At 36.1% G+C, this 17,652-nt stretch overlaps 1 protein-coding gene across 2 annotated transcripts; it reads left to right on the forward strand.

Moving 5' to 3' along the window:
* Positions 1-258: 258 nt before the first annotated feature.
* LOC123528446 (uncharacterized) lies at positions 259-11,515 on the forward strand. 2 transcript variants are annotated; one of them, XM_045308160.2, is made up of 4 exons: positions 259-2,022; positions 3,761-3,857; positions 5,724-5,837; positions 6,086-11,515. In XM_045308160.2, exons 2-4 carry the CDS (start codon positions 3,809-3,811, stop codon positions 10,849-10,851), a joined length of 4,929 nt encoding a protein of 1,642 aa, XP_045164095.2. In that variant the 5' UTR covers positions 259-2,022; positions 3,761-3,808; the 3' UTR covers positions 10,852-11,515. The 2 variants fall into 2 exon arrangements, with proteins under 2 accessions (XP_045164095.2, XP_045164096.2); XM_045308161.2 differs by lacking the exon at positions 259-2,022 and adding an exon at positions 2,061-2,165.
* The last annotated feature ends 6,137 nt before the right edge of the window (positions 11,516-17,652 follow it).

Here is a 17,652-nt window from a genome sequence, read left to right on the forward strand (position 1 = left end):
TAGTGTTTTGTATCTAATCATGTGATTGATATTCCTGGATTATTTATGCATGTCGAAAACGTTTTATTGAACTGCCATTCATTTAAAATATAATGTTTTATTTTATCTTAGATTTATCATCATTTACACTAAGATGCAATTGTTGCAGTATTTTGATCATTTTAAGCAAAGGAACGTAGAGAAGTATTATTGATACATTCTAAATTACTGGGGGTCGAAAAGTGAAATGATATTTTAATGTTATTACGTTATGTTTTTTAAAGGAAGTATAAACGTGTAATAATTAAGCCTTTTGTTTATACATATTCGTTATCCGTTATCATGTATGTGGACATCTTTGAAGGGACTGTGTATAATTTTGATACATTGATAAAAAGGTCATTTTTTTATGTGTTTTAAAAATAAACAATAAATCAATGGGTTATCCATGCTGAATTTAAGCACGTAAACTGTCGAAAAAAAGTTGAAATATTTTATAATATGACTTTCATGGATGTGAATGTACTTCATATTTGACTTGTTCATTAAAAGAACTAATATTTGAAGACAATAGCTAATTGCTATATTTATTATACACGCTAAATATCTGTGATATAAGTTTTCTGGACAAGATGACTTCCCGTTTATGAGATACATCATTGTTTAAGAAGTGTATATGTTGTACGAAAAAAAGTTATGAGTAAAATATTTGCAGTATCAAAAATGGTTATTTTTTTCTCCCAAGATTTGCGGCATTTGCAATTGGTACACCAAAATTCGCTTCCTGTCAACTTACTTTTTATTTATTGCATGTGACCTTTCAACAAATAACCAGTCAGAATTTCAAATACTTTCATAAAGCTGACGCAACTTATTTTTAGATACATTATTATACTTCCGCCAATATAAAGAGCTGATGGTTGCCATTGTTGTTTTATACATGTATATAACTATTTAAAAACTTCCTATTTGCTGTCGATTTTTACATGTAAAGTTTTTCAAACTTTCATTCGTTGTTATTAATACCTCTCCGCGTAGTACAAGTGATTTTGGAGTCTTTAATTTAATAATTCATTGATATTTTAAACATTATTTATTGAATATTGTTGATTATATTCGCGACCGTTCGATATACTAGTGAGATCTTTTATCATTATCAAGACTTAACAATAAGTGTAAAACTGATCATACTTAGAGAATATAAAATGCGTGCCTTATTAAACTAGTTTAATAAAACTTTTAAAATACGACTTTCTGCCGATCGTTTGATCATTTTAGTCTAAGAGTCTGTTATTTGAAAAGAAACAATACACTATTATTCATTACACGTTAGTATAGAAATTCCTCCTTTTTTAATCATTGTAGACTAACGTCTTCGTGAAATACGTCAACCTCAAACATGTTATTACACTTTGTCTAGTATAATACCAGAAACTTGACGGTAGAAATATTTTTTTTACATGTGTAAACCCGGCTGAATAACGCACAATTGAATTTGATCTAGAAGGGGTCTTGTCTTAAATGTGTATGTTACAAGGCGGGATATAGGCACGCTCAAACACCAGAAAAAAGTCATTTAATCATAAGAAAAGTTATCGCCGTTTTTCGAATATTAATTACTGCTTGATGCAAAGCCGAAATATGGCTATGGATGTTTATACAGCACTGAGTAACAAAAGGAACGATCAAACTGCTTGACTTAACAGTTATTGGAATTATTTGAGTATTTCACAAACATGGGATACACATAGTACGTAACTAAACACGGAACAGTGATTAATATGTGTTATCCTTGTCCAATTAAAGTGAAAATAAGGGAAAAAACCAGTTAATCACAGCACAGAGTAAAGAAGGAACGTTCAAACTGCTTGACCTAACATCTGATTATTTCGCAAACATGGGACACACATAGTACATAACTAAACACGAAACTGATTAATATGTGTTGTCCTTGTCCAACAGAAAAAAAGACATGAGGAAAAACCAGTTAATCATCTCGCTAAATTTAGACATCAGCAGATTAAGGTCGTGGACGTTTTGCCGGTAAGATTTCATTTCATTTTTTTACTTAAAGCCATGAAGACGAACTTTGCTTAAGACAGTAAAGTAAGTTTTACATCAAGTTTAACAAGGACTTTAAATACAGTGTTATTGTGTTTGCGAGATTAAATGGGTCGCACAAAATGGTACTAGAGTTTCATATTCATATTTTGTTTCTAATTCGATTGAAGGAAGTTGTTACAACCACACATTTTTTAAAAATCAAACTGAGCTAACTTTGGATACAGGAACACCAAGTAAAATAAGACAAATATATACAGAACAAATAAATGTCCAGTACTTTTATAGGTGATTTTGAAATAGACTTATTAGCAGTTCAGTCACGAGTAAAATAATGTAAGAGCTAATTTAATATTTTTATGCCCCCTTCGAAGAAGGTGGGGTATATTGTTTTGCAGATGTCTGTCGGTGGATCCGTCCGTAGACCAATCGGTTTCCGGATGATAACTCAAGAACGCTTGGGCCTAGGATAATGGAAGTTGACAGGGAGGCTGGTCATGACCAACAGATGACCCCTATTGATTTTGAGGTCAGTAGGTTAAAGGTCAAGGTCACAGTGACCCGGAACAGTTGAACGGTTTCCAGATGATAACTCAAGACCGCTTTGGCCTAGGATCATGAAAGTAGGAAGGTTGGTCATGACCCGTAAATGACCCCTATTGATTTTGAGGTCAGTAGGTCAAAGGTCAAGGACACAGCGACCCGAAAGAATTAAACAGTTTCCGGATGGTAACTCGACAATGCTTGGGAGGCTGGTCATGACCGGTAGATGACCCCTTTTGATTTTGAGGTCAGTAGGTCATAGGTCAAGGTCACAGTGACCCGGAACAGTTAAAGAGTTTCCAGAGGATAACCCAAGAACGCTTAGGCCTAGGATTATGAAATGTGATAGGGAGGATTGTCATGGCCTGCAGATGACCCCTATTGATTTTGTGGCCAGTAGGTCAAAGGTCTAAGACACAGTGACCCGGAACAGTTACACATTTTCCGGACTATTACTTAAGAATGCTTGTCCCTAGGATCACGAAACTTAATAGGGATGTTGATTATGTTCAGCACTGTGACATTGACCTATAACCTACAACCTACTGACCTCAACATCAATAGAGGTCAGTAGGTTATAGGTCAAGGTCACAGTGACCCGGAACAGTTAAACAGTTTCTGGGTGATAACTCAAGAACGCTTAGGCCTAGGATCATGAAAGTTGAAATAGGCTTATTAGCAGTTCAGTCACGAGTAATATAATGCAAGAGCTAATTCAATATTTTATGCTCCCTTCGAAGAAGGTGGGGTATATTGTTTTGCAGATGTCTGTCGGTCGGTCGGTCCGTAGACCAATCGGTTTCCGGATGATAACTCAAGAACGCTTGGGCCTATGATCATGAAAGTTGACAAGGAGGTTGGTCATGACCAGCAAATGACCCCTATTGGTCTTGAGGTCAGTAGGTCAAGGGTCAAGGTCACATCGACCCAGAACTGTAGAACTGTTCTTTGCCAAATAACTAGAGAATGTTTTTTGGTCTGAGATCACATTTGATACAGAGTTTACTTATGACTGGTAAATGGCCCATGATTATTGATTTGAGGTCAGTATGTCAGACGTCCAGTGTACAGTGACCAGTTAATTTCTGTTCCTTGCACAATTACTGAATGCATCAAGGGGGCATTTCGTGTTCTAGGAGCTCTTGTTGAGTGTTAGTTGTCCTGGCTTATACTGTAGGCTGACGTTGATTTCATCACAAGACATTTGATTCATTGAGTTGACACAATGGCGAAGAAACGAAACAGAAAGTCTACAAGTAAAAGGACAGCAGCAGGTTTGTGAACAGTTTCCTTAATATTTGATCTACATCCCACAGTAACTTTCAACACGATAATCATGAGTCGCCTTTTACACTTTCAAAGTTTACAATGAGTAACTGTTTGAAGACTGTAGGATTACCGACTTTGTTTCAAAACAGGAGACTCCCTGGCCTAGCGTTTAAAGGTCGCTGAATTCAAATCACTTGTCACCCACAGTTTTCTTATGTAACAGCTATATCGTGGTAATGGATTTGTCATAGCTCACTTAAGAGGTTTTTTTCTGCAATTTAAAACCATAAACTACAGAAGAACCATCTGCTAATTAAAAGCCTAGATACTCTATATAAGTTCTAGCTCCCACTCAACAAAAATCCAACCTTATCTGCATTTTATCAATAATTATATAATAGCTGCTAGTTGTAAGGTATTAACACAGCAGAGGGAGGTTTCCGACAGACCACGTGGAGATAAATGAGGTTTCCTATAATGACAAGGAAAAAAGTTTTGAACATGATCAACTTTCTAACTCGTTTTTTTGAATATGATTTATAAAAATTAATTCTTGTTAATACGTAGATGGTTTTCGTCCATTTATTTAATATTTTGTTTGGTTTAACGTCGCACCGTCACAATCATAGGTCATATGGCGACTTTCCAGCTTTGATGGTGGAGGAAGACGCCAGGTGCCCCTCCGTGCATTATTCATCACGAGCGAGCACCTGGGTAGAACCACTGACCTTCCGTAAGCCAGCTGGATGGCTTCCTCACATGAAGAATTCAAGGCCCCGAGTGAGGCTTGAACCCACATCGAGGAGGGGCAAGTGATTTGAAATCAGCGACAAACACTCGGCCATTGAGGCCTCGGTTGTCATCTGATGAATAGTAATAGTAACAGCAATCGTTACAATAATGATAGCAATAAAGAAACGCATTAAGATATTGATGCTTCAGTTTTGAAAATTGATACATACTTTTACTGACATCTGTGTTTTCTGTATAGTACTGGAATGATTAGAGTACAGCATTAAGAAATCGAAAGGGAGGGAATTTACCGATTTCGTAATGCTGAGGATTTCACTTTTTAAGTCGCTGTACCTGGTAAAATAGCTAGTATTTAAAGAAAATAATTGCTATCTAAAAAATTAGAAAATATTGTTATATTTGCGCTATATTCTTAAAGTTGTTTATAATAAGTATGAATTACCGAACTTTTTTTACTTTTTATTAGAAGAACAAAATGATAAAGACTTTAAAAATTTAAACATAACACAACGAAAAATCATTGTCAATTTTTATCTATCTCTCAAAAGTTGTTTGATAGGCAAACAGTTTTTCTTTGAAATTAACATAATCTTATAAAAAGTCGAAACTTCTTTCATCAAACCCACAGGTGCTAATGCAAGCTCATGGGTGATCGCCTCCCCTGCGGCTTCAGTGAAGTCCGGATTTCCTGGGCCCACTGCCGAGATCTTGTCCTTTAAGTTGGCCGCAAACTGCTCATAATGCCAAGGCTTTCGCGGAATTTATTATTCTACAGATATTATTCATGCTACCAGACGACTTTTTGTATACTAGTACTTGTTTTTATTCACGCCTACAAGCCGTTAAATATAGAGTCCGCCCGTGAGAGGTAGATAAGGGCAACACTCCTTACGCTCCCTCCAAGCACCGACTCAAGCGGTATACCTAGCTATACATTGAATGACTTTGAGTTGTTTCGAAAGGAACGACAAGCAAATATAATAATACCGAGTCCAACTTAGCGGTCGTCGCGCGGGTCGGAACTGAGGTAACGTGATAGTATATTAGGAGATTTTCTTTGAAGCATAGTGCTCAGAAATCTATCATGCATTATTTCATTTCACTTTCTTATATTTTAGAAACTGGAGAAAAGGTGATCAACATCAAAAACTGTCATACAGTACAGATTGGCCAAACTAACATATCAACTTTAGATAACGGCTATGACGATTCTGCATCCAGTCAAGTCGCAGGTAATTTCCAGCTATTGCGAAATAATTGCTATTTAACTGGATATTTGCTTATTATATAAGTAGGTGAAAAGAATCATGATTCTTGTACTTTTTCGGTACTTACAAGTTTATTGCTGTTGACATTTTATAAACTGTTATAACAGCAATGCCCGCAGTGTTTTCGTATGCAATATATGATAGTATATTCCTATAAGAATAAGCTATATAGGTTTTATTATTGAAAAAATGTCTAGTTGAATGTATTTCAGAGTTGTCGTGCAGCAAACGGTCTGGCAGTGAAACTTGTCTTCTTGTTCTCAAGAACCTACTAAAAGACAAAGAGAAGCCAGTGCCTCTAGAAAATTTGAGCGAGTGTGTATCGGAAATATTGCAAAAAGGGGATTCAAAGTCGTTTGAGGACCTTTGCCAAATGTCACTTAAGGACTATCTGTTAGTGCATAATAATGATTTTCATGTTTATGAAGAACAAAAAACAGTGTATGTTGCACTCATTAAGAATAAAAGGAACAGAAACAATGCCCAAGATCATGATTCCGTTTCTTCGAAGATTTCACCTTGTGCTACTGATACGGCATCGAGTGGAGGAAATGACTGGAATTATGTGCCAAAGAAAAAGAAAAAACACAGGCAACAAAATGGCCCAAAGTCCATGGCCAGAGAGATTGTCTCTTACCGAACTGAGGAAGATCCGACAGTGAAGAAGTTCAAAAGCCTCTTATCTACAAACGAAGACAGAGACATACTGTTTATTCCACATCATAAAACGTATGCCGAAAGTCAGGGGAAATGTATGCAAGATATTGTCTCCATGTGGAATACACCGCAAAGAACGAAGTCATACATTCTTATTGGCGTGGAGAAAACCGATGGACAGCTGAAGTTAAATGGCATTACCAAAGACGTCGACGTGACATTTTATGACACTGAAAATCTTTTTGGTATGGAGTTGTTTACCATGAGACCAACATACCAATGTTTCATTGTTGAATATGATCTAAATAGATTCATTCTACTAGAAATCGCTTCTAGCTGTGGGAAAGGACAACCAAGTATTGTAAAATCTCTATATGATAAGGGAGGTGTAGTTCTTAATGTAAATGAATTATGGTATAGAAAAGGATGTTGTAATGTTGTCTGTCCACCGACCGATTTAACTATTGGTTCTATTTATCAGTGGTTTCTAGGGACAACACCAGTTGTACAAATGGAAGCGGAACCGGCAGAGGTAAGTTATAGAGAAACAAATACCATATATTCAATTGATGAGCAGACAGCAACTGATCCAGAGGAAAACGGGTCATCTGATGCTACATTGCCAGAAATAGGTAAGGACTTTACACAGTTTTGGAGCTATGTAAATTCTTTCAAAAAGAATCATAGTTACATTTTGCTTTCAGGCGATGTTCCTAATGAGCAACTAAACTTGGCAAAACTTTCTTTGATAGATTGGGTAGCTGTGTATGATTTCGATGTTTTCAGTTGTTCGAATGGCTTATTCAATGCTGTCCAAGATTCCCTTGAAAGCAGACGACATCTACGCATTGGAACCTGGAGGGAAGCACCACCTTATCCGACGGAAGATGGCACTTACTGGTGCTTTCTTCGAGGTCGTCGTGAAATATCAGAGACAAGGACTGACTCTCCCGATGGACTTATCGAATCTCCACAAAGTTGGTTCAAAGTAGCAAAGCCTGGTCTAATCGAAAACTGCGAACAACTGGCAATATTTTCAGACAATTACACAGTTTTTACAGTCGTTATATTGTGGCCTAAGAAAGAAGAACTTGTACCATTCATCAAGAAATATTTGGACAGGTTAGTTGAAATTCTTACACACACTCCAAGAATTGTATTGTGTCTAAACGAAGACCCAGTCACTGAAATGGGACAATTGCATTTCAAATCTCTGTGTCATGAGTACAGTAGTAATATTCATATATGCAAGCTCAGTTTTAGCAAGCTTTGTCTTGGAATAGGCAATCACATTTCAAAAGAAGAGCCAATGCATTCCCAGTGTGTGCTCCCAGTAGCAAGCTCGTGTTCGTATCTTACACCCATAATACCAGAGAAAGATACAGTGTGGTTGAAAGAGGATCTTGAGGTGCTGTACCTTGAAAATCCGTACAAGAAGTCTTCAGATGGTGAAAATATCATCGAATATGAAATGATGAAGTTTTACAAGGGTGGTACATTACACTGGTTCGCGAGATACCAAAAAGATGATGACAGCATAGATATAGAAAGGGATGAAATGAAGAGATTAGAGGAAACGATACAAAACCATATTGATGATTACAGAGCTTCAGTTATAAATTTTTTCCACGCCCCAGGATCAGGAGGAACAACTCTAGCCCAAAGAGCCTTATGGAACTTCCATAAACGTATCCCCTGTGCTCAAGCACGAGCTGGTACATTCCTGAAGTCAAAAGACCTTGAGAGAAAATTATCTTTCCTTCATGAAAAGACACAGTTACCCGTGCTGTTACTTATCGATGGAGAAGAAGACTCAAAAGTCAAATATCTTTGCAATACATTGAAACACACCATTATTCTACACGCGAAACAATTTCCATGGAACATGCAGAAACTCGGAGAAAAGTATCAGAAGGACAAAATATACCTATCCGGACGTTTATCGGGGAAAGAAGCTGAGAAGCTGGCTGCAAAATTCGGCGAAGGATGTGGTAGCACAAAGCAAAAACGCCTTTACAAAATGAGAGATGAAATAATAAGTAAAAAGACGCATCACTACATGTATGAGTTTGGCATGACAGTTTATCACCATGAATTCAAAGGTCTGGTTTCTTACGTTGAAGGCTACTTGCAACTTGAGAAAAACCCAACTGAGGATTTATTACCTTGGCAACGTTGTCTTGGATATCTTTCTCTTGTGTATTATTATGGACAAACCTCTGTTCCATGCCAGTTTTTCGCGGCGTTGTTTGGTAAACCATCTGATTACACGATGGAATTAGAAAAAGATTTCCCCTATCCAACCACAGAATTTGTGGTCTGTGAGACATATGAAAGAAGAAAAAATACTCTCAGAATTTGTCACTATGAAATTGCAAAAGAAATACTGGAGCAATTACTGTCCAGGCATTCGAGCGGGAAATCTAGAGCACGGTCAGATTCTCTCAGTCGTTGCGCTCGTGGAAACTTAGCGTCTTTATGCAAGGAGTTCATTGAATACTGTAACAGAAAAAAGACAAAAGACAGCGTGTATTGCCAAACTGTAAAGCATATTCTTACAAAGACTTTCATTCACAGAGATGAAAGGGACAGAGGAGAAAATGAAGAACAAGACACAAGGAAAAAACAGCAGGTATCTCCGCTTTTACTCGATATTCCCGCTAGCAAACCTATGTTCACCGAAAGACTGCAGATACTTGAAAAATTGTCGAGTTCATTCCCAGACGATCCAAATTACCACGCACATGTTGGGCGTTTCCATGCATTTTGCGGTCCGGATAATGAGGAAAAAGCTGAAGCTCGTTTCAAAACAGCAATTAAACTTTGTGAAAAGAAAAACAAAGGTAAACAGGAAGATGAACTTGACGACTCAATGAGATCTACGCTTATGCATATATACCATATGTATGGTATCGTTAAAAAGCGCAAAGTTAGTTCCTTTACTGGAAGATCACAGAAAGATCAAGCAAAGATCATGTCCACAGAATCTGAGTTTAATAATAAAATAACAGAGTTGGTACATACAGCAGATATGTCCAGTGACTTTTTCACAAAGAGTAGAGAAATGACCCCAGACGCATGCGACTTTTTCACCAATGCTTTCAACAGTGAAATAGAAGTAAGACTTCAAATTTGTGATTACATTATGAGACACTTTGACACAAAAGCAGAACCAGAGAAGATCTTCAAAGCATTCCTTGATTCATCTGCCGATGAAGACTGCAAGTATTTTGTGGAAATCAGCATTCAGAAGATAGAAAGACTAATTCTTGAGTGCTACATGGACGTTAATTTGGAAGCAGAAGACCAAACCACTTTGAGGAGGCTAGTAAAGTGGTACAATGCATTGTTCAAACGTCAGATTTTACCTGCAGAGTCAATGACAGCGGACAATGAAGTTAGTGACATACGGTTACAAATAACTTCTATGAAAATCCAGTATGGGGCACAGAATCTGAGTATGGAGTGCGTTTTTGAGGAAGATGTGTTCAATAAAATCATAGATTTGTATGAACAGATGTTCAAGCTTATTCAGAGCAAGGGTATTGGGGAGAAACTAGGCAAGAGAGAAATCGAGTACGATTATAGAGAATGGATATTTGCCATCCGGCAAGATATCTGTAGGAAGACCTATAGCATTGAAGAGGTGTTGATACATGTCCAAAACTGGCACCATTTAGTACGTTCACCGATGTCAACGTATTACTTATTTGTTCTTAAGAGTCTTCTGGGATTCGGTACAGATACGACACCTGGGAAAACGGAATATTTGTTTGATGCAAAAAGTCTAAAAACCGAACTATCGAAAAAGAATGGTTTGGTAATTCGTCCTAAATATCCTAGGGAATGGCTTGGAAGCTCTGGAGATGGCATACGAGTCCTTCAGACCGCCAACAGAAGGATAGGATTAAATGAAAACAGAGAGGCTGGACGGGGTCTCACTGATTTGGCAGTGTGTAAAGGAACAATATGTCATCCAAATAATAGTAAGTTTGGGGGTCGGATAGAGTTAGATTTGAAGGTAAGCACAGTAAGCGTGTTTTACATTCCAAAAAGAAGTAATCTCGAAGGACCTCGTTACGGCGGGCGGCGAGTCGAATTCAATCTTGCGTTTAGTGTGGAACATGGATATGAAGCCTTTCATGTCAAACTGTTAAAGAGACATGGCTGTACTTCATGCAGCGCAACGGTTGAATTCAAAAGTGTTGACGATTCCTTGTCTTGTACTTGCGGGGAAATGATACACAAAGACCACCTGAATGAGGTCAGAATAGAAGAAGATACTGATGGAATTTATCAGTTCCATGATTGCGTAGAATGATAGGTTTTGTGCGTTCAGTTTTAAGATTATCATGTACTGATATCAGTGACCATTGGTGTATTTTCAGTTACCAAAGTAGGTGTCTCAACATTACTTTAGTTCAACTGTCAATAATTCTGCATATATTTTACTAAAACAGATAATATACACTTATTACATATTGAAAATACAGGGTCAGCGTACGTATTCTATATTAAATTCTGTAACATTGTAAACTGCAACGCCAAACCTCAAAATTCTTATAAATACACATCGATAATAGTTTCACAGTCAGTTTGCGACTTGCTCTTGACAGTTTCGAATGAGTCATTGAAACTTTCCAGATTTTCGACACTATTTCACATGTTTGTTGCTTACGGTGTGAAGACGATTGCATGTAGTCAGTGAAGGTTTTAAAGTTAAATTTGATATGTATACTGATTTCCAACTGCCAGTGTAAAAATGATGCAGGCTTGTCTATTCTCCCCAATATAGAGAAGAATATTGAGGGTATAACGGCACATAGTCGTCACTCAGTTATTTCCCGTTAAGCCCTCGACATACTATACATTCAGCTTTTCCTCCTCAGAGGGTTGATGCTAATACAGTTTACATCTGCAGTATCACGGGAGGGGATCCAACATATGTATTCCCGAATGGGCACCGCTTAAATTCATATGTTGTGCTTCCGGTAGTACGTATGTGGTAAACATTTCACAGAAAAACACGTGAGATTTTTTATTTGTGATTGAATATTGTGAAAATGACATTGTTTTGCCAAAAAATCGCGATGCAGTGCAACCGAGTATACATTACCTAGCATGTAAGTTCATTTACCTTACCTGTATTTGTAGAAATGACGGAGAAAAACATATCCTCCGTGAAGCGGTATAACTGAAAAATAGCAACATTTTTACCAACAGGTGGAAATATGTTGTTTAATTGCCATGCGCCTGCTTAATTTTGCCCTCGCAACCTTCCGTATGCTAAACCCCATCCAGACGAAAACGTATTTGGAGATCACATTGCTAGAAAAATATTTTTGGGCGAAAAACTGAATGGGATACATATGTTGTGCATGGGCTACATATGTGGTGCATTAGATTTTTTAGAACTCCACAGATCTTGAGCTTAAATGGTACCTGGATAAAGAAACGAACAGGAAATACGTGCCAAGTATATGTCACATCATTCCAAAAATTATATATACATGTGTATGAAAGGGATAACTTATAAGAAACAAGCAAAGCTTTAAGCTTATATTAGATGTGGTAGAACATTTCCACTTAGGAGTCAACGCATTTCTCCTAAATCCGAAGGCGTTTATGTGTTGCTTATATGTGTTGACCTGTGAATGTCGGAAATATGCATGTATAGTTTGGTTTATAGTACATTAGTTGCCGATACGGTCTGCGTAATTATATGTTCTTGAATCTAGTGTTCTTTTCATGTTTGCTTTACCCGTTCATGTGCACCTCTTCGTCTGTATTTTGTATCGTTAACTGTGGAAGTATTTGTATGTCCGTGAACTGAGCTATAGAGCAAAATGTCTGTGTCTCGGGCAACGGACTCAGAAATAAAATGTAATAAATACCTTACGGTCAGGGTGTTTCTGGAGTTATTTTGGTTTGCCCGATACAGAACTACTGGCCCAGCCTCTCCACTACATTTACATACGATATTGTGGACTTGGCACTTATTTGTGTAAAACTACGTTGTTACATGTATACCGCAACTCCACATTCTATGCCTATCATAGTTTGTGGAAATATAGGAGGGAGATATACTGCAAGGTACTCGGTCATATAATCAGAACATAGCTGGTCTGGTAGGAAACTTAATCAAATTAAGGGCCTAGGACATATTTCATAATTTAATGACCATGCTCAGTTATATTCACACAATTTTTGACCGAGTACCTTGCAGTATATCCTCCTTCCTATATTGCCACAAACTATATAGGTCTAGCTTGCGAAGTTACTGCCTAGTTCAACACAAGTAAGTGCCAGGTTCACAATATCTTATGTATTGGAGCGGCAGGGCCAATAGTTTTGTATCGAGCAAACCAAAATTATCTCCTGAATTGAAATCCCAGACCCTAAAGTATTTATTACATTTTATTTTCGAGTCCGTTGCCCGAGACACAGATATTTGGCTCTATAACTCAGTTCACGTACATGATTCAACGACAGACAATTTCACAGTTAACGATGGAGAATACTGTCAAAGATATATATAGAGGCGCACATGAACGAGTAAAACAAACACGAAAAAAAAACAAAACAATTACGCAGACGGTATCGGCAGCTAATATGCTATACACCAAACTATACATGCATATTTCCGATATTCACAGGTCAACAATCATAAGCAACACATAAACGCCTTCGGATTTAGGAGAGATGCGTTGACTCCTAAGTGGAAATAAGCTTAAAACTGTTCTCGTTTCTAATATGCCATCCCTTTAATATACATGTGTATAATTTTTGGAATGATGTGACATGTACTTGGCACGTATTTCCGAACAGGCTGTTCGTTTCTTTATCCAGGTACCATTTAAGCTCAAGATCTCTTGAGTTCTAAAAAATCTAATGCACTACATATGTAGCCCATGCACAACATATGTATCCCATTCGGTTTTTCGCCCAAAAATATTTTTCTAGCAAAGTGATCGCCATATATTTTTTTTTCTGGATGGGGTTTAGCATACGGAATGTTTCGAGGGCAAAATTTAAGCAAGTGCAGGGCAATTACAACATATTTCCATCTGTTGATAAAAATGTTGCTAATTTTCAGTCATACCGCTTCACGAAGGATATGTTTTTCTCTGTCATTTCTACAAATACAGGCAAGATAAATGAACTTACATGCTAGGTAATGTATACTCGGTTGCACTGCATCGCGATTTTTTGGCAAAACAATGTCATTTCCACAAAATTCAATCACAAATAAAAACCTCACCTGTTTTTCTTCGAAATTTTTACACATATGTACTACCGGAAGCACAACATATGAATTTAAGCGGTGCCCATTCGGGAATACATATGTTGGATCCCCTCCCGTGAGTATGTTAGTGGTTAGCGTATGTAGGAATATTGTGATTTCTAGGTCTAATTGTCCGTTTGTATGTACTTAAATGTTTCATCACATTGGCTCGATCAGTCTTAATTACAGCAGAAGTTAGACTGAGGCGGTACAAAAGGTACGATACATCATTTTCCTTTAAAGAACAATTACTCTCTTTTTTGTGCGACTTCTATATAGTAAATGCACTATATTCAAACGTCATTGAAAAGTCAAAGTCAAAATGGCAACTGTAAATATAATTAATATGCTGAGTGTTTTTCTTCATTTTTTTTAAACGAGAGGACGAACTTTGGTTTGTAATTTCGCATTTGATACATTTGTTTACATCCAAAATGAATTGCTCCCATCAGTCTGTATGCATTAGGTGGAACAGGCAACATTTTATAGCATACCCTTATGTTTCCGATTAAATTACGGTATATATGTGTTTCATTATGTAATAGAGTACTTGGCTAAATTTCTATTATGCTGCTTAAGTCATGCTGTAATGAAATAAGAAAAGAATATTTACATGTTTGACATTTGACATGTTTTGTTATTGTATCTTTATAGTAGTTTATACAAAGAAATATTATGAATGAATTTTGTACATGTGCTGCTACATGATGTATATTTCATACTTTATCTTTGGATAATTACAATTAATTTTGTTCTGCATTATAATGTACTTACGGTAAGTATTTGTTACTTTTCATAGAAATTAAAAACAAGGATTTATTCATAGCAATATATTTAAACAATTCATAAATTTCAATGTATCATACATTTTATGCTGGAGTAAGATGCATAATTCTTAATTATGTTAATTGTCTTACTAGAAATATTCTTTTCCAGTGAAACATTTCAACGACATGTATATTATGTTTGTTTATAAGATGAAACATTGGTAATTTCGTCGCTTCAATGAAACGATGCTCTACTATTTTCAACATTTTTAGAAAATTGACCCCAAAGCTTTTTCTCACAATGTTTGTACCCGCAATTCAGTACTTTCTGACTGTGTATGATTTATGTAACAGTTTATTTTCATTTTGTTCTGCAAATGCATTTTTTTGCACTTTGGTGATCGTTAATTAAGACAAAAGTTGTTAAATGTGAAGTGCTCTATCGGAAGATATAGTGACAAATCTGTATCTCTTTATTTCAATTTACAGAAATTTCTGATTTATTGTACATCGATTCTTTACAAAGACATAATTATATAACCACATGATGGTAGTTTCAGGGCATGATTGGCCAGTATAAACTTGCTTGATATAGAGCCATAGAGCTCGTCAAGACAAACAAAATATCTATAAGAATCTCATTTTCTTTAAAAACAGGAGATAGAGCACTTAATTAAAGAATCAGGCGGTGGTTTATTGATAGATATAAACTATATAATAATAGTAACTGTTTGACTATTTGACATAATTTTGTAGAAATATTACTAGTATTTGCTTGGTAAAGGAAATACCTAGATAAATATACATAAACATGAACATGCATTGTATCTTGATTGCTTAAATTTTTTAAACAGTATGATTTACTGTTTAGATTTATTTCACGGGTCAGGTAAAACTCATTATTGTTTAAATGCCATCAGTGTGTTCAGCAGAGATTGTAGATACACGTATTTAATATTTTCATAATTATTTAAGTCATATTTGAATATTTCACCCTTCTGGTTACATATAAGTTATTATAAGTGTTCTTTCTCCACCACAGTCCAAATTACACGAAACAAAGGCCAACCAGTTTTAGGAATACTACGCAATATTGGTGAAAATAGTCCAATATACGAATGGCGGGTTAGCTCTTAAATAATGTGTATCCAAAAATGTAGTTTCATTTTAATACAATTTTTGTTTAATTGACCCTTTTTATCGAATTGTGTGACAGCTCAGCATTAAAAAGAAAATACTGAAAACAATTTGTATTTGTTAGAATAGGAATTTCTGTTTTGTAGTTACGTGTACGAGCGTCTTAACATTTGTTTTCAATAATTTGAATCTTTAGATAACTGTTATGCTGTTATTAACAGCGGAAGTCACTTTCTCTTATCTTTAGATATTTTACAATAAATACAAACCAAATGTGTCTCCAAAAGAATGATTTTACTCAATGTTACTCCCCCCCCCCCCCACCACTCTCCCAAATTTTCTTTCTCATAAACGTGTATTCCTTATTTTCTGTACGCAAAAATGTTTGTCACATATACCTTTATGATTCGGCAGATAGGTTAAAGAAAAAGAAAAAATAATACATTAGCGCAAGCGTAATTTATTCTTAAGGTAGTATGAAATTTCCATTTCGGAAAGTTAAGACAAATCCATGACATGTGTTGTGCCTGTTTACATTTATTTAATACCTTATTTACCTTTTAGGTGTGCATAGTTTCAAATGATTCTGTTGCTTTCATTATCCATTATCAGTTGGTCTGATTTGTTTTTACACCAAATTCACCTAAAATGTTGAGGTTTACATTATTTCTGTGCGATGGTGTAGTGCTCTTTAAAATAATGTTATAAAACAGAAATATTTTGAACAGTGCTTTAAAAATGCTTCGAAATATTTGTAACTAACAATTATTTGTGCCGCTGGTAATTACAAAAAAGTAGAATTTTATGGATCTCATTTGTCATTAGAGATTTATCTCTTAGTTAATCCTTATCATCAATAAACAATCGTCCCTACTGAAAGCTTTGCATACTGAAATATGAATGTCTCAATGCTGTAACATTATTTCGACTTACATTTTTGCCAGTCCTGCATTTGGCGAGTTCATCATAGACGTCGCAGTAGGTCATAGGGAAACAATTAAATTTCCATAGGCCCACATTGTAATGTTTCCGGTCATGGGGCTTTCCTAACATTTAAACTTTTGATGCCACCTACTCAGGTTGAAAGAACTATCCAAGTACTATCGAACAACTGCAGGAAATATATATGTTGACCATCACTTTTTGGCACTTTTTTTCTCTTTGAACTCGGTTACCCGTAGTCCGGCAGTGATTATTTTTATTTTTCATAAATATGCCCTACTGATAGAACATGCATATTTCTCAAACAAAATGCATCATTTCATATTATTTTAGCCAGTAATCATGGATTTCAGTTTTATTTTATGAAATAAGATAGTTTTCAAACACATCGAACATATTTTGCACCAATGGGAGATTATTTTACATGATAGATATAAACCGCAGAATACCATATACTTTTTCAACCAATCAGCTCGGACTCGTTGGTTACTTCCCTCTGACCAGTAACGGTTCGGTTTATGTGCGCCACACAATATGTCATGCACTGTGATTCCGAATCTCAAAGGTAGGGTTTACACTACCATTTCTCACTTGGGATCATGGCTTGAATCTGTCATCCAGCAGTGAATGTGAAAATGCTATAGAGGAGGAAGCGATGGTCAAGGTCAAAGCTATGGATAAAAGCATTGAATTTGTGCAATAGCACAGACTCAATATCTTGATCCATCAAGGTTTTAAATACTAGTAACCAAAATCAAACAATGTATCAAACCTATGACACAAGTTATAAACTTAAATTGAGATTCGAGTCTAAATTCATAATATATGTATACCCGACCATGTCCTGGTGGACAGTATTTTGCAAAAAATATTGGCCTACATCACATATAAGACTTTTAAATTTTATTTAGTTCTGACACAGTTAGGGTTCTAGTCGTAATACGTGATAGATTAGTTTTTCTACTGACATAAAGTAATTTGATGATAATAC

Source organism: Mercenaria mercenaria, chromosome 13, assembly GCF_021730395.1.
Source record: "Mercenaria mercenaria strain notata chromosome 13, MADL_Memer_1, whole genome shotgun sequence".
NCBI lineage: Eukaryota > Metazoa > Mollusca > Bivalvia > Venerida > Veneridae > Mercenaria > Mercenaria mercenaria.

What these genes read in the sequence shown, in the direction of transcription:
- LOC123528446 (XM_045308160.2), top strand. Translation starts at nt 3,809, where the DNA reads ATGGCGAAGAAACGAAACAGAAAGTCTACAAGTAAAAGGACAGCAGCA. An exon ending in AAGTAAAAGGACAGCAGCAG is followed by an intron (nt 3,858 to 5,723) that starts GTTTGTGAACAG and finishes CTTATATTTTAG; the next exon opens with AAACTGGAGAAAAGGTGATC. An exon ending in TGCATCCAGTCAAGTCGCAG is followed by an intron (nt 5,838 to 6,085) that starts GTAATTTCCAGC and finishes AATGTATTTCAG; the next exon opens with AGTTGTCGTGCAGCAAACGG.